The sequence below is a fragment of the Nycticebus coucang genome, chromosome 2, assembly GCF_027406575.1.
Source record: "Nycticebus coucang isolate mNycCou1 chromosome 2, mNycCou1.pri, whole genome shotgun sequence".
Lineage (NCBI taxonomy): Eukaryota > Metazoa > Chordata > Mammalia > Primates > Lorisidae > Nycticebus > Nycticebus coucang.
This window is the reverse complement of record NC_069781.1, coordinates 165766892-165789530: the sequence shown is the minus strand read 5'-3', so window position 1 is coordinate 165789530 and position 22639 is coordinate 165766892. Positions and strand designations below refer to the sequence as shown.

General features: G+C 54.4%; 2 protein-coding genes across 2 annotated transcripts in view; one reads left to right on the top strand and one right to left on the bottom strand.

Annotated features, from left to right (window-relative positions):
• ATP6V0D1 (ATPase H+ transporting V0 subunit d1) overlaps positions 1-10755 on the top strand; it is a 46636-nt gene extending 35881 nt beyond the window's left edge. The window contains exons 3-8 of the mRNA XM_053604087.1: positions 3859-4037; positions 5324-5403; positions 9473-9550; positions 9678-9854; positions 9967-10044; positions 10157-10755. Coding sequence (XP_053460062.1) covers positions 3859-4037; positions 5324-5403; positions 9473-9550; positions 9678-9854; positions 9967-10044; positions 10157-10318 — 754 coding nt within the window. The 3' untranslated portion in view covers positions 10319-10755. The remainder of the gene's footprint in view (positions 1-3858; positions 4038-5323; positions 5404-9472; positions 9551-9677; positions 9855-9966; positions 10045-10156) is intronic.
• Positions 10756-11269: 514 nt separating this feature from the next.
• Positions 11270-16284, bottom strand: HSD11B2 (hydroxysteroid 11-beta dehydrogenase 2). Its single transcript, XM_053604074.1, has 5 exons — positions 15919-16284; positions 12997-13209; positions 12695-12880; positions 12406-12543; positions 11270-12215 (listed from the first exon to the last, which is right to left on the bottom strand). Exons 1-5 carry the CDS (start codon positions 16181-16183, stop codon positions 11812-11814), a joined length of 1206 nt encoding a protein of 401 aa, XP_053460049.1. The 5' UTR covers positions 16184-16284; the 3' UTR covers positions 11270-11811.
• Between the last annotated feature and the right edge of the window lie 6355 nt (positions 16285-22639).

Sequence of the window (22639 nt, the reverse complement as noted above, 5' to 3'; positions counted from 1 at the left end):
TCCTATTGAGGCCAAATGAGGGGAGGAACGGTAGGATGGCTTTCTGGGGGTAGGGAGGCAGCTGCTGAAGCCAGGCAAGGAGGAGGAGGATTTCCCTGCCTTGGCCTTGGGAGGAAGGCAGATGGCTGGCCAGCATCATCTCAGCCAGGCTTGTTCTGCCTCCCATCTCCTTGGAAAGAAAATTCTGAACCTCACTGAGGAGCAGATAGAGGCAGGGGCTGCTGCTGCAGCAACCTTCTAGTAAGTTCAGGAGGAGGGATGTGCTGGGCCTGGCACAAGATGGCTTGAGATTGGCCTAGCTTGGATTCAGAGAGGGCCTGGGAAGGGGCTAGGGTAGAATGATTGGGAGTAGCCCTTACTTGGCTCAGCATTTCCCTCAGGGTCCAGCTAGGACTTGTGGCAGGAAAGGTTGGGGGATCCAGGGGGTGTGACCACCACTCTCCATATCTGCTGTTGGCTCTGAAAAGTGAGTTGCAGCTGAATTGTTCCCATCACTGGAGGAACAGCAGTAAAGCCAGACCTCAGTGTCTTCCACAGAGCTCTTCTATGAGGCACCTGCCTTGGGCCTGATTTGAGCCCTGCCCCCAACATAAACCGCTATTTTGAGTCGTGGGTGTGAGGTAGGGGAGGTTTAGAAAGAGGAAACTGACCCAACAGGTACATTGCATGGGTATATTGCACACTTCCTGGGTGAAGGACACTACAACCTGGACTTTAACCTTACAAAAGCAAACTATGTAACCTAATTGTATGTACCCCCATTAAATAAATTGAATTTGTAGGGGGTCCCTCTGAGAAGACAAGACTAGGTGGGGAGTATAAAGCCAGGCATGGGGGTGCTGGCCATGGAGAATGTATGGACACTGGCTGAGGGGCTGTGGAGAGCCTCTGCCTTCTGGTGTGCAGGGTTGGTGCTGATCCTCTGAGCCTTGCCTGCTCTTACAATGGGGCTGGTGATGCTGGGGCTTATGGGATCACTTGCATAATATGGGCCTAAGGGATGTGCTTTTCTCCCTCTGTGCAGAAGGGCCTGAGAGTATAAAAGGGCATCCTTCATTTTGGGGTTAGAGTCTTTATGGCTTGTCTCAGGGAGCACTGTGGCTATAGTGGAGCTGATTGGGGCACAGTTGGAGTGTTGCCAGGTGGTATGTGTGTAGCATGAGTTCTGGGGTATGGTAGATTCTAGAGGCATCAGGGGCTTGGTGCGGTGGCTCACGCCAGTAATCTTAACACTCTGGGAGGCTGAGGCAGGTAGATAGCTTGAGCTCATGAGTTTGAGACCAGTCTGAGCAAAAGCGATACCCCATCTCTACTAAAAATAGAAAAAAAAAAAAAAAAATGGAGGCAACATCACTTGAGCCCAAGAGTTGGAGGTTGCTGTGAGCTATGATGCCATGGCACTCTACCCACGGCGACAGCTTGAGACTCTGTCTCCAAAAAAAAAGTAAAGGCATCAGGGGCAGGGGGCATGTGCTGTCTGGTGTGTAAAAGATGTATGCTGGGGCTGAAGACAAGGCTCCAAGTTCTGGCAGGTTCTCTCTGAGGTCCCTCCACTCTGCCACGACTGTAGGGTTGGGGACAGGAGGCTGTCCATTGGGCCTCTTGGCTTACAACTGCAAATGGGCCCTGCCTGAGGCCCTCAGTTTGCAAAGGGGGATCTATTTCTTCTCAATACACATCCTGTGGCTGACCTAGCCAGACTGGGGGGTAGGAAGAGGGTAGCTGACTGGCCCTGGGCCAAGGAGAGCAGAGGCCGTAGCAGGGCACCAAGCTGAGTGGGAGCTGGGGGAGTATGTAACAAGCAGAGAGTGGGGGGTCATGCCAGGACAGGAGCAGAGCCTTCTGCTGCTTTCCTGGAGGGCTAGCCCTCTGAGATGAGGCTGGGGCTCTGAACTGCTACCTCCCTCCTTTTCTTCCCTTGGTATTAGGGGCTATCTCCTACTAGGTCTTCTCTGGACAGTTTCAGCACTGGGTGCTCAAGGTCCTGTCACAGGGCAGGGCTCTTTCTCTGGCCCACCCAGAAGCTACGACAGGATCTGCGCTCAGTGCCCAACTCAGAACAGCAGCCTCCACCCCAGCTCTTATCCTTCCATGGGTGCTCCACCCTGGCCTTGTAGGACATTCCTCTGGGTCTCATTCAGCTCCCTGTACCCTGAGTTCATGACCGGTGACAGACTGAAGGACAGTTGTGGCCACTGCAGCCTGACTGTGCCTGGAGTCTTAGCCTTCTTCACTCCAACTGTGCATAGGTTACTATACAGAAGCCCCTTTGTGGCAATATCTTGCTGTTTGGAGGCAGAGCCTTGTTTCTTGCTAAGTCTGAACTAGACAGTCCCACCCTTCCCCCTGCTTCATAGCCCCCTCTGTTGCCCACATACCAGCTGGCCTTCTGCAGGACAGATCCTTGAGGAGCCTCACCCCAGGGTCGACCTGAGCCCAGCCTCCTATCAGGTGTTCGGGTCTCATCCAGGCTGTCCTGGGTCGATGCCTGGCCCTGGCCTCAGGCCCTGAAGGAGAAGGGTGGTTCTCTCTTCAGAGCGGGGCTGTGGGTCTGCCTGACCTGGGCCTTCATTCCAGAGTAGGCCTCCCGCTGGATCTTCTCTCCACCCCACTCCTCAGCCTTTCCCTTCTCCCCTCTCCTTTTGTCCCCATCCAGGAGCCAGAGTGACCCTAGGGGATCACTTACTCTCTTACCTCCTGCTCATGGAATTCTAATGCTCAAAATGAAGTCAAGGCCCTTAGCCTCCAGGCCCCAGCCTGCTGGCAGCCCTGCCCTGCCCATTGCTGCACCTTTTTCTCCCTCTGCCAATCCTGACGGCACAGTTCCTCGAATGCAACCGTCACTCAATGCCTCCAGGTCTTTTCACACTCTATTCCCTCTTCCCAGAACATACTTTCATCTCATAGCCCTTTTATCTCTGGGCTCCTGGCCATCCTTACCCCCTACTGGGCTGCATATCCCACCTCCTGTGCCCACCATTCCTGTGTCCTATTTTCCTTTTTTAAAACAGAGTCTCATGCTGGGTGAGGTGGCTCATACCTGTAATCCCAGCACTTGTGAGGCCGAGGCAGGTGGATCGAGTTTACAAGTTTGAGACCAGCTTGAGTCAGAGTGAGACCTCATCTCTAAAAAGAAAAATTAGCTGAGCATTGTGGCAGGCACTTGGAGTCCCAGCTACTTGGGAGGCTGAGGCAAGAGGATCACTGGAGCCCAGGAGTTTGAGGTTGCTGTGAGCTATGATGATGCCACAGCACTCTACCCAGGGCGACAGAGTGAGACCCAAAAGAGTCAAAAAGTCTCACTCTGTCACCCTGGGTAGAGTGCTATGGTGTCATAGCTCACAGCAACCTCAAACTCTTGGGCTCAAGTGATCCTCCTGCCTCAGCCTCCCAAGTAGCTGGGACTGCAGGCGCCTGCTGCAACGCCTAGCTAGTTTTTCTGTTTTAGGGTCTTGCTCTTGCTGAGGCTCATCTCAAACTCCTGAGCTCAAGTGATCCTCGCGTCTCAGCCTCCCAGAATGGTAGGATTACAGACGTGAGCCACCATACCTGGCCCCTGTGTCCTATTAGGACACCATTCACGCTACTAAGTGGTTACCTGTGTCTTGATCTCTCATAGGGCATGAATCTCCCAAGGGAGGGGCCGTGTCTATCCTGTGATCTTGCAGGTGGGGGTTGTAAGCAACTTGGGCAGAGAGACGAGACATTGGTGCTTATCTGTGGCACCCATGAGTCACTGCACATAGTGAAGGGGCCAGTGGCCTGTGCAGGGGTGAAAGGGCAAAAGCAGGGTGCTGTGCCAGGACTCCAAAGCCCCTTGCCCTGATGGGCTACCCTGCTGTTGTCTGCTTCTTGTAGTTACAGCTACATGATCGACAATGTGATCCTGCTCATCACGGGCACACTACACCAGCGCTCCATCGCTGAACTCGTGCCCAAATGCCACCCACTAGGCAGCTTTGAGCAGATGGAGGCCGTGAACATTGCTCAGACACCTGCCGAGCTCTACAATGCCATTTTGGTGGACACGCCCTTGGGTGAGCTGCTGTGGTCATGGGAGATGGAAATTGGTATCAGCATCAGTGCAGGGGTTTGTGGGCCCCTGGAAGTGGGGGTGACGCTGAATCAGAAAGTAAGACCTGCCTACTGCTCCTTACCTTTGTCTTCTCTACTTCCTCCTGCCATTCTCTCTCCCTTATTTTGCTCTTTTCCTGTTGTTTTTGCTGGCCAGGCAGGCTACCCCGCAGCCTGACTCGGACCATCTAACTTTGAGACAATCTGATTTCTCAGAATGCAAAGGAGGGCTGAGCTCATGTAGTGGAGAGAGAAAGAGGCCCAAGTCCCTTGGAGTCCTGGAAGCTCGGACAGACTGTGGCCCCAAGCTAGAGCCTAAGCAGAGCTTAGCTTGCCTATGAGGCAGAGGAGGGAAGCAAACAGCTTCACTTGCCTCCGCCAAGCAGGGGCCATATCAGAGGTCAAGGAGAGAGAGGAATCAGGAGCTTCCTGCAGGGCTCTGCCTAGGAGGTGGAGAAGGCAGTAAGGCCATAACTAGCTAATGTCCTTATGGCAGGAGTCTTGGGCCCTGGAGCACCACCTCCAGAAAGCCACCATGGTTGAACCACAGGGTGCAAAGCTACATTAGGTTCTGAGCTGAGAGGACTGAGCCCTACTTGCTGACCTTGTCTGCCATAGACTTTCCCAACAACTTGGAGCTAGTTTTGGACTATTGGTGGCTTTTTCAGTTTCTGATCTTTAAAAATGAGACAGACCAATGAGTCTTCAGGCTCTCCTGGGGGAGGATGGGCATGCTCTGTCCTGCTCTGGCCTCCAGCCCCCTGGGTCACTGGTCCATGCCCACCGAGTTGTTAAACTCATACTTGTCCTAAGGAGAAGGAGGTTGGTTTTCCAAGTGTGGGCGCCAGGCCTTCCTGGGGAATGCAGAGGAGTAGGCGTCAGGCCCTGAATCCACAGCTGCCCCTTGAGAAGGGAGGATGTAATGGCCTCTTATGCAAGCCTGTCTTTGGCATGATCTGAGGTTGGGTCTGCCCCAGCAACAATTAGATCATGTTATGGCTAGCTGCCTCCTTTATAAATCAATTTTAGGAGCAAGGAGGCAGGAGAAGCTCAGGTCAGTGTTCGTTGTCCAGAGTATTGCTTCTGCCACTTCCAAGGCAACAGCCCAGACTGGGTTGGGGACCCCCAGAACATAGCCCAATGGGCCTTCTGGCAGGGGTCCTCTGTGCCCTGTAAGGCAGTTGAACATCAGCAGAGCTCTCGCCGAGGTCATTCGCCCACCCCTCACACCCGTGTCTTTCCTCCCCAGCGGCTTTTTTCCAGGATTGCATTTCGGAGCAGGACCTTGATGAGATGAACATTGAGATTATCCGCAACACACTCTACAAGGTATTGCCCTATGCAAGCTTGGGGGTTGTCTGCCAGCGGCTGGGCTGTTGGGTAAGGTGGGACGGTGATCTGTGTGAGGTGTGGGTCAGGATGCAGCTACACCAGGCTCCTGTCTCAAGGGCTTATCTGTTCCCTCTCTGGTCCTGTGATGTGTGTGAGGCTGCATGGAACAGGTTCTGCATCCCACAGTGCCTGCAGCAGGCTTAGATAAGATCAGCAGGAGTGGCTGGTGCTCCACCGCTTGTCCGAGCTGACTCCTGGTCTGCTGCTCCCCCACCATCCAGAAGGGTCATGTGCCACCACCCAGGCCATAGCCTGGGGCCCACCTTATCTGGGCTGTTGCCAATAAGGACAGGCACTTGGGCAAAGGCAACAGTGTGTTCAGTTGTGGTGGGAGGGACTCAGCCAGGCATCGCAAGGTCCTCATATCCTTTTCAAGTCCCCACACTTAGAACCAGTGCCATTTCCCACCATGTTCTCCTACCCACCTTCTGCTTTTTGCTTTTTTAATTTTTTTTTGAGACAGAGTCTCACTTTGTCACCCTTGATAGAGTGCTGTGGCATCACAACTCACAGCAACCTCAAACTCTTGGGCTTAAGCGATTCTCTTTTTTTTTTTTTTTATTGTTGGGGATTCATTGAGGGTACAATAAGCCAGGTTACACTGATTGCAATTGTTAGGTAAAGTCCCTCTTGCAATCATGTCTTGCCCCCAGAAAGTGTGATACACACCAAGGACCCACCCCCCTTCCTCCATCCCTCTTTCTGCTTTTCCTCCCCCCCCATAACCTTAATTGTCATTAATTGTCCCTTAAGCGATTCTCTTGCCTCAGCCTCCCAAGTAGTTGGGACTACATTGTTTGGCAGATGTGGGTTCGAACCCGCCACTCCCAGTGTATGTGGCTGGTGTCCTAGCCACTGAGCTATAGGCACCAAGCCCCCACCTTCTGCTTCTCACGGGGTGTAACCCCTGAGAATAGAGAGTGGGCTGGGGATTTCTGGGTCAACACTGCCCTGGCCCAAAGAGATCAAGAGCCAGGGACCAGATAGTGACATTTGGGACAGACTGAGCTCTGGCTGCAGTGGGGGTACTGGGCTGTGGTGTCAGGACCCCGTTGGGCTGTCATCAGGAACATGGAGTATCAGGCCCAAAGTGGGGGCTGAGGATGACAGTGGCCAAGGGACTTGCCAACCTAACCCTTAATAAAAGTCCTCACCAGCTCTGCTTAGAGCTAGGAGGCTGACACTTGGTTGCAGGCTGCGCCCAGGTCCTCTGTTCTTTCTGCAGGGGCCTAGGCCAGGGCACAGTGAGGGTCTGGTGGTAGATGAGGGGCCTGCCTGAAATTGCAATGGTGTAGGCAGGGGACCAGCAGAGGCACAAGGAAATCATAGAGTATGGGCCAAGTGGCAGGCAGTTTGCTGTGAAATTGATGGTTCTAGATGGACAGTAGGAGAGCGGTCTGGAAGAAGAGGCCAGCAGAGGATCAAGTTGCCCAGGGCCTTGAATGGTGGCTGGAAGTTTGAACTTTAACCTGTGGGCAGGGTCAGTCAACAGAGGTTTCCTGCAGAGTATGTGCAGAAAGCTCCTTCTGGCCGTAATGTGGAGGGCAGATTAGGGGGGATAAGACCACAGGTAGGAGATTTGTCAACTTCTTTAATCCTCAGAATCACCCTAGCAGCTAGGGTAGGCATCATCTCCATTTGAAAACAAGGAAACTGAGGGCTCAGATAAGTAGGTGTGTTGCCTAAGGCTGGTTAGTAGTCACAAGGAGCATCAAGGATCACACCTGGCTCAGCCTGTTTGCTAAAGCAAGTGTTCTCAGCTACCCCACTAATGGGAAGCAGGCCAGCCAGTCAGTCAGAAGAGAGAGAGGGAGTGTGTGTTTGTGTGTGTGTGGTGTGTATATGCGACTCCTAGTATTCCTGCCTGCCTAGCTGGCCCATTGCCGGGTTCCCTGCCCTGAGACTGGATGAGGGGTGGGGCTGTCCCCCCAGCCTCACCCACACCCTCACCGGGCCTGACTGGTTCTAGCTGGAGTCACTGGTGAGGGCTGCCTGGGCACCAGCTCATAAACACCAGGCCAAATGCTATGGGCCCTGTGCCAGGACCGCCCACCTGTCAGGCAATGTCCCAGCCCGGTGGCCACAGATAGGAGATTAGGTGGACCCTCAGCTGCCCTGTAGGTCGGAACTATAGGCAGCTGGTGCAGCAGCCATGGCCTGGCAGACTGCAGGGGACAGGATGGGGGTGGGGAGGTGACCTTGATACCTGGGCTTTTGAGGTCTTGCTAGAGACCTCACTTTTCTTTCACTGCCCCTAGCCTCCAGAGAAGAGTCTGGGCCTGTCCCAGAAGCCTCCCTGACCCTGGGGTCAGCTGCCCCAAAAATGGCTACACTTGACTAAGCAAATGGCTGGGCAGCAGGGCATGGAGCCCAAGACCTGGCTAATGGCTTCCTCCACAGATAGAAACTGTAGGCCCACCAGGGCCAGCCTCCGGATTTTGGCACAGCCAGGTCATCTGGCCACATAGAACAGGTGGCTATGGACAGACTCCTAGAGGGTCTAAAAGGTACCACCAGTCTGTCTCTGCCACCCAGGCCTTCTGATTCCTGGAATCTTCTGTGCTGGGGTCCACCCCCCGTCCCAGGCTTCTTACTCCCTGACCTGTCTTAGATTTTTGTTTCCTGTGATCCCAGTGGTCACCCTTAGGCCTCACCCTGAGCCCAGCTTGCTCATTGTTGCTGGAACACTGAGCAAGCTGGGCTTGGACTCCTGGAACTCACCTCTATTAGAACAGCAGAGCCTAAGAGTCCAAGTGAGCTGGTGGGTGATGAAAAGATCTTCACACATTGGAGGTGACCTCAGCATGGAAAGCTATTACTCCCAGCCCTTGCCCCCAACTCAGAAGAATAGTCTCTAGCTTGTGGAGCCAGTCTCTGTGTGCCACCAGATGGGATCTGCGGGGTCTAAGTGAAAGGCTACCCTCAGGTCATATAAGACCATTCACCTTTGGCTTGGCGCCTCTGGCTCAAGCAGCTAAGGTGCCAGCTACATACACCAGAGCTGGTGGGTTCGAATCCAGCCCAGGCCTGCCAAACAACAATGACAACAGCAACCAAAAAAATAGCCGGGCATTGTTGCAGGTGCCTGTGCTCCCAGCTACTTGGGAGGTTGAGGTAAAAGAATCACTTAAGCCTAGGAGTTTGAGGTTGCTGTGAGCTGTGATGCCACGGGGTTTGAGGTTGCTGTGAGCTGTGATGCCACAGACAGCTTGAGGCTCTGTCTCGAAAAAAAAAAAAAAAAAAAAAGACCATTCACCTTCCTTGGCATGGAGAGGTGAGGGTGTGGGGAAGGAAGGCTGGTTTTGTGAGTGTTGTGGGGGACCTGGGGTCTAGGCTGACCTGTCCTTTCCTCATGCCCAGCAGATCCAATTTTCCTGGGCAGGAAGTGCTTGTTCCCACCGCCAGCCCATGTGCCCCACCACTGTACTGTGACACTGACGTCTGTGTAGGCAATAACCATCCCTCAGCAGGAACTGGCCTGACAATTTGGCTCCTGCTGTGTGATGCCTAGGGCCTGCATGGGAGATGGGAGGAAGTGGTGTTCTGTAAGGTAGGCTAGAAAGGGCTGGGGGCACCCTCTCCAGGCCATCTCTGTGAACTCTTAGCACATGGATACCTGGCTTTCTAAGGTTGAGGAAGGAGAGTTTGGGGAAGATTTGGGAGAAAAGAAGGTAGGACAGCAGGGGAAAGACAGAAGTTCCCTCTGAGCCTGTCCTTTGTGGGATGAGTGGGACACTACACCCTAAAGCAGACAGTCAGCTGGACCTTACTCTGTCACTCCTGGGTAGAAGGGAGCAGGCAACTGCTGCGTGGCTGAGAAACAGTGGGAATTTGTGGTGTTTCAGGGGCTCTGCCATTAGGGCTGCCCTGGACCACCCATGGGTGTGCTATTTGTCCCCACCAGGAAAGGGGCTGGGAAGGGAAGGAGGTCCCCTGTGAGGGGGAGGCCTAGCAAGCCCTCCTAAGTTTCCCTGCCTGTACTGAACAGACTCCATGCTCTGCATAGGCCTACCTGGAGTCCTTCTACAAATTCTGCTCCCTACTGGGTGGGACCACAGCCGACGCCATGTGCCCCATCCTGGAGGTGAGTGCCTGCCCACCGCCCTGCCTGCTGGTGCTTGTTAGCCCTGGCCTGGGGGAAGCCCTGCCAACTGACTGGCTACTGCCTCCCTCATCCTCCTTCTTTCCTTGCCTGTGTACCGGCCTCACAGTTTGAAGCAGACCGCCGCGCCTTCATCATCACCATCAACTCTTTCGGCACAGAACTTTCCAAGGAGGACCGTGCCAAGCTCTTTCCTCACTGCGGGCGGCTCTACCCTGAGGGCCTGGCTCAGCTGGCTCGGGCGGATGACTATGAGCAGGTCAAGAACGTGGCTGATTACTACCCGGTGAGTGCCCTAGCTGGCAGGATGGTGGGTGAGCAAGTTGGCGTCACGCAACCCCCCACCCAGCACCCTATAGCACCTGCTTGCTCATGCATCCCACCATTTCCCTGGCTAGGAGTACAAGCTGCTCTTTGAGGGTGCAGGCAGCAACCCTGGAGACAAGACCCTGGAGGACCGATTCTTTGAGCACGAGGTTAGTACGTGGTTCTTGCAGGGCCTGTTCATCAAACGGAGGAGTTGGTAGTTTAGGCCCAACCCTGTGGCCCTGGCCACTAGTACATCACATCTGTGTCTGTCCCCTGCAGGTGAAGCTGAACAAATTGGCCTTCCTGAACCAGTTCCACTTTGGTGTCTTCTATGCCTTTGTGAAGCTCAAGGAACAGGAGTGTCGCAACATCGTGTGGATTGCTGAGTGTATTGCCCAGCGCCACCGCGCCAAGATTGACAACTACATCCCTATCTTCTAGCATTCTGTCCTGAGGCTCCCAAGTGTACTGTGTGTGTCTGTGTGGTCTGTGAAGAAGCCCATGGCTCACCTGCTTGCCCTGAGGGGTAGCACACTGTCCTAGTGACTGCCCAGCTTCCCTGACCCTGAGACTGCTCTTAGGCCTGAAAAGGAGCTGGGCACCTGTTCCCCCCACCAAGGATGGACCAAGATCTTCTCCAGAGCAAGGAGGCCCCTCTCAGCCCTATGTTTACAGCTGCTGACATGTCTGAGAAGCATGTGGTCACTTTTACATCCCTACCTAACCTGAGAATCCCTGGGGCCAGTATGAGCCTCCTCATGTCTCTGTGGGTCACTCTCAGAGCTAGGCCCATGGGAAGGATAGAGTGTGTGTGTCCTTGGGCTAGACAGAAGTAGCTCTGCCCCTCTGAGACAATAAAACTTCCCTCTCTAAGCCTGGCTATCCGCTGCCTCCTTTGGGCCCTAACACCCCTCTCAGACTCCTGACTTCCCCCTATAACCCTGCCCTTACCGAGCCACCCCTGTTGAAGCCTTCTCCTTGCCGTCAGCAGCTCAGATTCCTTTGGCAGGGGTAGGGGAGTTGGGGGTGTCACTGTAAGATAGCCCCTTCTGCTGGAGGCTCAGACACAGACACAGGCCTGGGGAGTTGGGTCCTGGCCTTGGAGGTCTCTCTATCTCCCTAGATGTTTCATTGAGCCTTACAACTCCTGGAGATCAGGGTCATTACCCCCTTTTCTCCATGAGAAACTCATCCTGGGATAAATGCTTTGTCTAATGTCAGTAGGGGGGGGTATGAATCACAAAGGCTACTGGAGGGGCCCAGTTAGGTCAGTGCCCAGTGCCCCAACCTCCATGCTGAACCCGGAGTTCCCAACCTCTGTCCATACAGCCACACCCTATCACTCAGCCAACCTAGCAGTTACCCTCTCCAAGTACAGCATCTGTACCACCCTAGGAGAAATAAAGTTTGTCTTTATTTAAAAAATGGCAATTGGGAAATGGAGGGTATATAGCTTCCCTGTGGCTTGAGGGGCTTGGGAGTGGGTAGTTGGGGCCTGAATTCTTGAGCCAGCCAAGAGACAGTTGGGATTCACTCTTCAATTGCAGCACTGATGCACTAGTGCCAAAAAACAATCCTAAGGGGGTCCCCAACCCATGTAATCACTCCTTAGTTTGCAGATGTGCTATCTGCAGGGTCTTGTCACAGGCTACAGTGAAGTCTTGCACTAAACTGCCCTTCCAGCTGAGTTCTCCAAGCTGTAGGGTAGAGCACTGTGCCCAGGAGGGTCTGTGTGGGCTCACGAAGCAGTGGACAGGTCCCAAGGCTCACAGGGAAACCTCATCCTCACTGGGCCTGGACTAGGCATCGGCAATGGGGTGCTGGGGTTCTTTAGGCCAAGCTCTAGGGCAGACATGGGAGTCAATGCCCAGTGGAGGACCAGGGACTCCTGGAGCCTCCTATGCTCAAGTGGCTGGGCCATATGTGCACACGGCTCACTGAGCCAATGTTGGGGAAGAGCCCGAGCTTGGGTTTGGGTCCTGGGCAGAGATAGGGCCAGGTTGGCCAGGCTGCAGTGCCCTAGGCAGACAGTGGCTGATGAAGAAGGTCTGCAGGAAGCGGCGCCGCAGGCTCTCAGGCAGGTAGTAGTGGATGAAGTACATGAGCCCGGTGCCGCGGCCTGGGTAATATCGGAGGCGCGGCTGAGCCGCCAGCAGCGCATCTGTGATGGCATCTACAACCGGGCTGAGGTCAGGCACTGCCATGCGTAGTGAGTTCAGGAACTGCCTGTGCAAGTGCTCAACGTAGTCCTTGCCATAGGCCTGCAGCAACTCTTGGGGCAGGCTGGCCAGCAGCAATTGCTTGCGCTGCTCCCAGTGGCCCACGTTTGTCACAGACTCTGGAGAAGGGGTGGCAAGGTCAGACCGGGGTCAACTGAGAGAACTATGTATGCCTCCAGTCAAAGCCACACACCTAGCCAAAGCCATGCCCATTCCTTAGCCCTGCCCCTGCCCTCGTAAGACTATGCTAACCCCTCATTTCTTAGCCCCAAGCTCCATGAATGCCCTACCCCTAGCCCAGACTCTCACCTGTCTTGAAGCAGCCAGGCTGGATGACGCTGACCTTGACCCCCCAGGGAAGGAGTTCACAGCTGAATGTGTCCATGAGCAGCGCTATGGCTGCCTTAGAGGTCCCATAGGCTGCCAAGCACGGATAAGGCATATCTCCTGGGGATACATTAGGGGCAGTGTAGCTCAGCTTTGGCAAGGGGCTCCCCGAGCAATCCTCCACCACCCTCCTCTGCCACAGGAACAGGGGCTTCCCTAACCCTCCTTTGCTGCATAGCAGCTCCTTTTCCAAGTGGGGGAGGGTACATACCTGCTGGGCTGCCTATAGTCACAATGCGACCCCTCGAGCAGCGCAGCAGGGGTAGGAGGCCCTTGGTCAGCTCCAGTGCACCAAAGAAGTTCACCTCCATACAGTTGCGGAATGTGGCCACTGGCGACAGCTCCACATCGGCCACCACTTCATTGTGACCTGCATTGTTGACCAGGCCCCATAGACCTGGGGTCACACAGCAGGAAAAGGAAGCCTCAGGTCAGCCCAGCAGCAAAACTCCAGTCCCTCACCCCTTCCATCTGCCTGGCCATACCCTTGCTTGATGGAGACTTGACACTGACCCGTACTGGTGGTGTGGGCCTTGGTGAGCTCCAGCACACGGCTAATGTCTGCTGGCTTGGTCAGGTCCATCTGCAGCAACTTTAGGCGAGGGGAACAGCAGGCGCGCAGCTCTAGGGCACCGGGGCCATTCAACTCCAACACAGTGGCCAGCACCGTGAAGCCCATGGAGTCCAGTTTCTTGGCTGTCTCCTTGCCAAAACCAGAGTCACAACCTGGCCAGGCCAGGGAAGTCAGTAAACTCTACCCTGAGAAAACCCTAGAATTACTAGGATCTGGATGGGATCTAGTCCCCTGGATGCACACTCTACCAACAGTCAACAGCCCTAACTCCATCTTCTCTAGGTCCATCTCTGGCTAGCTTTGCCCCTCTACCTGAACCTGAGCAGCAACTCTGTGTCATCTTCCTGATTCCCCATAGCTATCCCATCAAATATGGCCTATGACCCCCCACTTTACAGAAGAGGAAACTGAGGTCTGGTAATGCTAAGTTGCTTGCGAAAATCACCCAGCCAGCACAGAATAAGGTCAGGACTATCCCAGACCAGCATTATGTGAACTCCAAGCACTGATATCGAGAGCTCACAGCTATTAGTGCACAGTCTCTCTCCCTTTCTGGTGGACACTGAAGCAGCCCACTTTCCAGTCCTGTCCCTTCTTACCCCCTTGAATCCATTCTCTACTTAAGCAGCCAGAAGGATCTTTCCAAAAAATGACAATATCACTCTGTGGCTGAAAATCTTTCCAAGGCATCCCGTCCTCAGGATGAAGCCCAAGCTTTCTGGTACAGCACTGTGTAGTCTATACAGCATGAGTCCCTCCTTTCCCATGCTCAACACCCACTACTCTTGTTCCAGGGTGTAGGCAAGCTGGAAGCCCTCTCCACCTCCCCCCTGATCCTTCACCTTTGGCATTCCAATCAGAGGCAACAGTAGGGTGTTTTCTGAGCCCCAATCCACTTGCCACCAGGAGAGGGACCATGATGAGTGGAGAAGACCTGCATTTGAATCCCTTCCCACACTCTCCAAGTGCGATCTGAGGTTGGTTATCACTCTTGGAGGCTTAATTTCCTGTCTTTGGTGTGCAGAGAGAAGAACCACCAGGAGGAAAAGCCAGTGTGGGAGTCTGTGGTACTAGGAGACCCTGTTTCCTAGATTGTTTCCACTTGGAGGGAGAGCCAGTGAGGAAGGAGGCTCTCAGAAGCTTGCCCTCACCCCCACATCCCTGGTGGTCCTGCCCAACAGAAGCTCGAAGTGGCTTTGCTTCCCCACTCCTAAAGGGCTCAGCACCACCTTCCCACCCCAGCCCTGCCCCTCTATCAAGGCAGAGAACAAAGCTATGGGGCAAGGGGGTTCGAGCTGGGTTTTGTGTGCTGGGGGCTGCCAGCCAGGCCAAGGGGTCCTGTCCTGGCTAGCCTGGCTGGAGAAGAGTGAGCTCCTGTGTGTGCATTTGCCCCTCCTGCTTTCCAGACCAGACAGGCCCTCCCAAGGGAATCTAAGGCCTCCCAGAACCTCAGCTCTGTGATCCCAACACAGTCACCCACAGTTTGCATGCCCTCTTCCTCACCTGCACACACTCAGATACCTGTATATACCTCTAACCTGCATGGATGTTCTTTCAGAGGCTCAATTCCTGTCATCGGTCAGTGCGCAGATGTACACAGGCATGCACACAGGCACCTAGCCTCGCAGCCCGAACCCCTTGTGCCACCCCCACCCTACCCTGCCCTGCCTTATTGGTCTGGCTTCTTACCTGACATTCAAAGCCCTTCCCAAACACTCAACCTCATATCCTACCACACCCCCCACAGCACACTGAGTGTACCCTACCCAGGCCATGCATATTTCTGCTTTAAGCCTTTGTCCCATAATCTTTCTCTGATCCAAGATACCTTTCATACTCCATCTATCTCCACTTATCTTCTGAGGCCCAGATCAAAGATTTTCTCTGCTGAGTTCTCCCAGGGGCCAATCTGATCATGCAGGGCCCCCCACTGGACCAAGGTCTCTGAGAAGCCAGCTTTATGGCTGTCTCCAGCCCAGGCCCAATGTAAGGACAGAGCCCAGAGTACCTGTCTAAAGCCAGGGTGGTTGGGGAAGAGACTAGGCTGACCCTCCCCCCATGCAATAGAATCAATGCACCCTAGCTTTTCTCCCTCTCCCCGCTTCCAGCTGGGCCTCCAGTCTCCCTTCCCTCACTCTGGTGACAGATTTATTCCCTGTGTTAGACAAAGGAGCTCAGCCAGGCATCCAAGGCACCTGAGGCCAGCTCTCCAAGATCTCCTTCCTGGGCACTGAGGACCAGGAGAGATGGGGGATGGGATGCCGGGTGCAGACTCTGTACTGCTATCTCAGCAGTCTGGTGGTGGGTGGCTGGACCTGGGAAGCAGCTGAATGTCCAGCTGCTCTGTATGGTAACCTCAAGCTTTTCTGGACTCAGAGAATCGCAGCCAACAGGCAGCAGCTCCCCATCTAAGTTTTTTCCTCTGGCCCAAGGAATAAGAGATGGGATGTCCCACGTGGAGATGTCAAATAGAGTTCAAGGGGTGACTATCCTCCCTTCTCAAGCCCTATGAAGTCCTTTAGAGCACTGCCCCCGCCCCAAGACTGCTTTCTTGGGGAGGAACATTGCATTAACTCCCAACTCCAGGAGGCTCCCCCTTTCTCAGCTACCTTTCCTTTGCACACCTGCCCAATCCCTGCTTTACTTTCCCTCCAACACTCCTAGCAGCGGCAGGTTGTTAACCCGGACTTGGGAAGGTGCCCGGCGCTCCTTACTTGGCTCGCTCCCTGCACCCGGGGGAGGGAAAATCTCCCATTCCTAGGCTGGGGAACCCGCCTTGGCAGTGCCCATGGGGAGTCCTCTGAGTGTCCAATACCGCCCGCGAGCCTGGAGCCCCCGCGCTCCGCGCCCTGCGCACTCACCGGTGATGAGCACCGCGCGAGTGGCCACCGGCAGGCGCGACGGGCGCGCCAGGCGGGACAACGCGATCCAACCGGCGGCAGCCAGCACGGCGAGTGCAGCCGGAGGGGGCAGCAGGCGCTGGCACAGCCAGTCGAGCGCGGCCAGCAACGCCAGCGCCGCCAGCAGCGGGCGGCCCAGACGCAGGTCTGCCCGAAGCAGCTGCAGCAGCGCGCGGGCAGCCACGAGCAGCCAGGCGCCGCCCGACGGCCAAGGCCAGCGCTCCATGGCGGCTGGGCCGGTCTGGGGCGGGGCGGGGCGGGGGCCGGGCTGGGGAGTGGAAAGAGACTCGGGGCCGGGATGCGGGGTGCAGGGGAACACCAGCCTGGGACGGGAAGGATATTCCCTTTCTCTGCTCGCCCTGGGGCAGAGCTTATAAAGAACGCCTGGGGGGCGGGGGCGAGGGCGTGGTGGGGGCGTGGTCTGACTCCATTTCTCTCTGGGCACCCCCAGCTGGGCAGGTGGCCCCTCTCGCCCGCCCCTCGTCCTGAGCCAGATCCGCTCGGGAAGAAGCCGGAACAAAGTCCCAAAGTTGCTGCGCTAGGAGAAGCCAATCGCGCTGGGGAAAGGGCCGGTCGATCCAGCCCCAGTGCCCTGCCTCCGCTCACCCTTGCGCCCCCGCCCATGCGCCCAGGGCTGCAGCTCTTAAGTGAGCACATGTAGCTCACACTTGCTCGGGACACCTGAGGACACATACAACCTGCATCCGGGCGCCCTACACTACCGGAACACCGCAGGAAAGCAGCCCGCCCTCGCTCTGTCGCCGCTGCCGCCGCCGCCCGCACGAGCGCCGCACTCCCACGCGGTGCGCGGCCGCAGGGCCCTGGCATACACACCCTAAGGCGCGCTCACCTCTGAGCAGCTCTTGGCCAAGAAATCCGCCTGGGGCAGAGGCAGGAGGCTGCCTGGTGACCTCCTGGGTTCTTGAGAGTCTCTGCTCCCTTAGCCCTGGGAATGATGTATACAACCCCACCTCCTGCCATACAAATGTATGTGTGTGGGGTCGGAGCAGGGAGTCGGCCAGATCTCCCATTACCTCTGGCCAACCTCTCACCCCAAGAGCCAGGTCAATGGGGACACCTAGAAATCAGGGAAGGCAGCCTCAAAGGCCTTGCTCCCCTGAATCCTCAGGGGATAAAATAAGTAGTTTGAGTGTGGATGCATTTTTCTGCCTGTGAAGGTCCACATGTGTGTGTGGCCCAGTAGCTCCGCACCCTGCCCACCCCCGTGTCTGGCACCCTGTGTCTAGCATCCATGCCATGGCTCTGCCAGGCATTGGGAATTGCTGCCAGTACCTGACTGCCAGACTCTGTGCTGAGGGGAGTAGGTACAGCCATGGCGGGGGGTGGGGTGGGGAAGTGTTCACTTCTTGCCCCAGCACCTCACCTCTGCCCTTTCTATGTCATGGCAGGCCCTGGCTCTTTGTCACACCTCCCAGCCCTATAGAAACTACCCATTCTCTTTCTTAGGTGCCCATTCTCTGCCAGAGCTACATGGCAATGCCTCCTTCAAAGCCTTCTCTGCCACCCAGGTTTGGCACCTTGGTGGACCAGGGAAATCTCAGGGAGCAGAGCTGGGAGCCGAACCTACTTAAGGAGAAAGACTGGGTGGAGGGCCCATCTCCTGCCTAGAGCCACTCCTGTGCCTCCACCTACACCCCCCTCCTGTAAGTACAGATGACAGGCTGGTCTCCGCCCTGGAAAGCAGGACTTGCCTGAGGAGGATGTGCATGCCTGACCTTGAGTACATGACCTTGTGTGCCTGTGTTTGTATGCACTCATGTGCATGGGGCTTCATGGTTTGGCTACACCATTTAGCTGTGTTCCCTATGCCATGACCCTGTGTGTGCATGTGAGTACATCTGTGTGTGTTTCTGGTAGTTCTCTCTTTCATGAAGTCTGGGTCATCCTGCCTCTAGAAACTCAGGGAAACAATTCTTTTCCAAATTCATAGATTCCTGTCACCCCCAATGTATGACCCAAGCTTAAGGGTAGGCACAGTGCCCTTGGCTTGGCTTCCTGACTTGGACTCAAGAGCCTAGAATGGATGGACACCACACCCCCAGCTCTAGCCAGTGAACACTGGCTCATTTCAGGCTTTCCCTTGGGGCTGGGGAGGAGGTAGAAGAGAGAGTGGGGGTCCTGGGGAGCCTTCGAAGTAAAAGGAGAGTAAGAGTTGAAGGGTAGGGTGATGGGGGCAGGAAGGCAAGGTGAAGACTGGGAAGCGGGGTTCCCACGTCCTGTGAAAGAAGCAGGAAGGATCCTGACTGGTCAGGAAGCCCACAATGGAGAGAGAGACTTGCCAAGAGGGGGTGTAGGCAATCGCCACTGTCTTCAGAGCACCAGGGAAGGGGGTGTTTGCAACTTAGCTTCTGGGACACTGTGCCACCTTGGGCAGAGTCATCAGTCTTGTGGGATTTGGGTCTGGGTGGGACTGGACAGTCCACCATAATTTTATAGAAACTACCCATTCTCCTACTCATCCCACTTCCTAGGCCAGCAGGCCATGCATCCTCTTCCCCAGGATCTATGCTGCCGACCCTTTAGCCCTCATTAGGTGGAGACGTTTTAGAAATAGAAGGTGGTTTGGGCAGTCATGGCTGGGAGGGGCTGGCCCAGCCCTGTCTGAGGCCTGGTGCCAGGTTGTGCCTGCCTAGGGGCAGAGAACCAGCCTCTGCAAGAACCAGGAGTCTGGGTTAGCAGAGGCCTCCAGGGAAGAGGAGGGAAGCCGGGTAGAGGGTGGGAGCCCCAGCAGATAAGGTGGGGCCTGGCAGGGCAGAAGAATGAAGGGCAACCAGAAGGAGCAGAGCCCCTGAGCCACCCCGCCCCTAAGCCCTCAGCCCACAGTCTCCTTTAGTCCTTTGTCCCACTCCTCAGACCTCTTGGTCAGAAACTTGGTTAGCCAAACCTTAGCATGCCCCAGGCTCTGGAGGACCAGGGGTAGGTGGGAGGCGGGCAGGCTGGCTCCAGGCTCCTCTGGGCAGTCCATCAGCTCACTGGCACCATCTGCTGGCATTTTGGGGAGGATGCGGCTCTGAAGGGGATAAAGACTAGGCAGGTCACCGCTGGATCTGTGGATGAGGGAGAGAGAAGTCCAGGGTGGGTGTGCCAAGATTGAGAGCCCTCACACTCTGTCTTCTGACTACTGGGGTCTTGGAACGAAGCACACACTCACTACCTCTTCCTCCTTCCGTGGTCCAGCTTAGCAGCTGCAGAGTCCCAAGGAGGCCCTGCCTTGAGCTCTGCTTCCCACCTTGCACCCTACCCCTCTTCCTCCAGCAAAATGACAGAGGGTCCCTCTTGCTGCCAATGGTCAGTTCCTCCACCGAGGCCCTTGACCTCCATTATTCTCCATCAAAGAAAGCAAACTTGTATTGGGTCCCTACTGCAGGCCAGGACTTGTGCTGGGCTCAGCAAATGTTAACAGCTAACTGCTTGTCCCTTCCCAGCAGCGAGTGCATGGGCTCTGGCCTCAGGCATTGGTAGCCTCAATCCTATATCTTTGCTTAAACCATTGTTCTTTTGGTGTTCCTCTAGTCACAGCCACATTTCTGTAATCACCATCACCATTCTCCCCTCCCCTACTCAGGCTCCTTTCCTGACCTCAACAAATGTAACCAGTAAATGACCTCCTAGAACCTAAATCCCCTTGGCCCATCTCTGCCTTCAGCTAACTTGGCTGCCTTGCAACTTCTGCCCTGTGCTGGCCTCTCTTTCCTGCCCTAGGCCCTTTCTCCCTTTGGTGCCTGTGAAGCTACTGCTGCTGGCTTTCCTACCTCACTGCCTCCCCTGCCCAGCCTCCTTCTAGAACTTCTCTGCTTGTGAGTGAACCTCACTGAGAAGGCCTCACATGCGGACCCTCCTCCCCCATGAGCTCATCTTCCTGTTCACATACTGGCCAGTCCCCCACTGGCTTTCTAGCCAAGGCCTCCCTGATGACTCCAGGCCTCATGTCCAGCTGCCCCTGGACACCTCCCTTGGACACACAGAGGTCCCTCACATTCAGCATGTCCAAAGCTGGTCTCCTAACCTTCCCTGGCTGGCAGCCACCTGGTCCCCACCATATCCTCAATCTTCATTCCACACACTGGCCCCCGAATTTCTGCTCTGTCTCAAGCCCTGGGTTTGGTGTTGGTGCTTCATGATAGTCTTTCATGGAAGATGAAATTATCACTATTTTCTACTCAAGGGAACTGAGGCTTCCAGAGGCTGAGAAAATTGCTTAAGGTCTCAAATTCAAGTACACTTGGACCAGCCCCAAGATTCAAACTCAGAGGTGTACGTGAACCCAAACTCTGTGTTAAGGCAGAGCCATGTTTGTTGCATGTGGCCTTTTACACTTTATTCTGAAGGCAAAGGAAAGCTTGGGATGGTCTGAGCAAATGAGACTCCTGTCCCAGTTGGCAAGGAATTAGATTTGGGGATGAGGGGAGGCTGGGAGTCTTGTTACTGCATCCAGATGAGGGACAGAGCAGAGGTCTGTTTAAACAAACTGAGTGGGAGGTGCTGGTGGATGTGCAAGGGCTGAGTCCAGAGGCAGCTGGATGCTCATGGTCCAAGTACATCACTCATGTAGCATGGGAGCCCTGGAGATTTGCAGCTCACCTCTGCATGCCCTAGCATGAACCAAAATCCCCCATTTTTCAGAGGTGTCCCATCTAGGCTGGGCCTCTTGAAATAAGGCCCTTCAGTTACTGAACTAAAGGACATCTTCCCTTCAGTGGCCAGGAAGAGGGGACAGTAAGATGCAGGAAGCCAGGAGCATCACTTGTGGTTTCAAACTGTGTGGGACATCCTCCTCTGAACTTCTTTTACCATCTCCAGGAAGACAGATGTTTGGGGATTACGGTTCTCAGGATTGGGAAACACTGAAAGAATATGCTCTGCAGGGGTTTCTGGACCAGTCCTAGGGGGGAAAACAAGCCCCTACTGAGGGGAGAGAGAGCTCAGCCAACACCATATGAAACCCCGTTAGAGTCTTGGACCCTCAGTGTGGCTCTGAGTTATTTATTTTTTTAAATAATATATTTTTATTTTTATTTTTTTGCAGTTTTTGGCAGGGGCTGGGTTCGAACCCGCCACCTCTGGCATATGAGGCCAGTGCCCTACTCCTTTGAGCCACAGGAACTGCCCTGGCTCTGAGCTATTGATAATCCTCTTCCACATTCACTGTGTCTTTGCCGTGTGCCAGTCCTTGTGCTCAGCTTACTTGTATTTCATTTTATTTACCATTATCACATCATCACTAGGCAGCAGGTACTATCATTATCCCCTTCCTATAAATAAGGAAACAGGCTCGGAGAGGTTACATGCCATGCTCTAGGTCACACAGCCATCTAAACCCTATGCTCCTAATCATCAGGCCACATTGTCCTCTGGCCTTGAGCTTACGGGGTTGGCATTATTCCATGGGCAACTTCATTTTATTTGCTTCTGGATTAGAAACATAATCTCCCAATGGCAGAATTAAGGCAATTTGATTGTTAAAGACTAATTCCAAAACTAGCTTCCATCACCCCAATTCGGGCCTTTTCTTGGCAGAACAACTGCAAAAGCTACAAAAATTAGTTGCTGTTGGCTGACTGGTTTAATTTATTTGCATATACATAATTCAGCCCCACCCCTGGTGGCTAATACCCCGCTGGGGAAGCTGCGGCTATTTTCTGATTGCTCGTGGAGAGGCTTGTGTATGTTGGGCTTTTTTAAAAAATAAACTGAAACCAGATGGAGTGGGGTTTGTTCACAGACTCGCCTACAATTTTCTCCAGCAAATTCCTTGAAAAGTTAACCACCTATGAGTGGTGCCGCTTCTCCCTGGAGGTCCCTTGCCACTGGTATGCAAACAGCCAGCAAGGTTTATATTTGCAGAAGTGAAAATAAAAGAAGAAAAAGAGCTTCTTGGACTGAGAGTTTTCCAGAATGCGGGTTGTCTCCTGGTGAAGCCAATTTTCATATCTGCACTTCCAGTAGTGTCCTCTCTCCCTACCTTCCTGTGTTGAGGGTAGGTTGGGGTCAGGTTGGGGGAGCCTGGGGCTGGGCTTGAGTCAGAATCACCTGGACCAACACTTGACAGAATGATGAATTCCAGCCCTCCACCCGTACACCATTTGTGGTGTTAACCTCTGGCATGAGATGCCAGCTCTCCAGGTGGGTCAATTTTTGCAGTCAGTGGACGGGTTATACCCCTAAGGGGGCCCAAACCACTCTTGCTCCCGTCCTGGGAGGACCAGACACTGGAGGTGGTTATTGAAATACTTTTAATCACCAGCCAGGTCCAGGTCTTTGTAATGCCCCTAGATTAGCGATTCCTTGTTCAGAGAGATGAGGCAAGTGCACCCACTGGTCATCATGCCAGGGGCTTTGTATTTTTTCTTTGGAACGTGAATTAGGCATTGTCATAGTGAAATATGCCCCAGTCCCCAGGGAGGCGAGAGCACTTCTTTCCCAGATCCGACCTTCATTCCTGGCACAGAACATCTTTCTTTTGGATTCCCAGCTTTTTCAGATAATTGTGTCAGGTTACATAAGGTATTGAGGTATAAACACTCAAAGGAAATTCCGCTGAGAGCAGGTCTGGGAGGTTCCGTTACATAGTTTGCTTTAAAGTATTCGAGGAAAAATTTAGGTGTCTCAGCCCTGCACGTTTTTGAAATAAAGCAAGAACAACTCTGCATGTATGTACCAT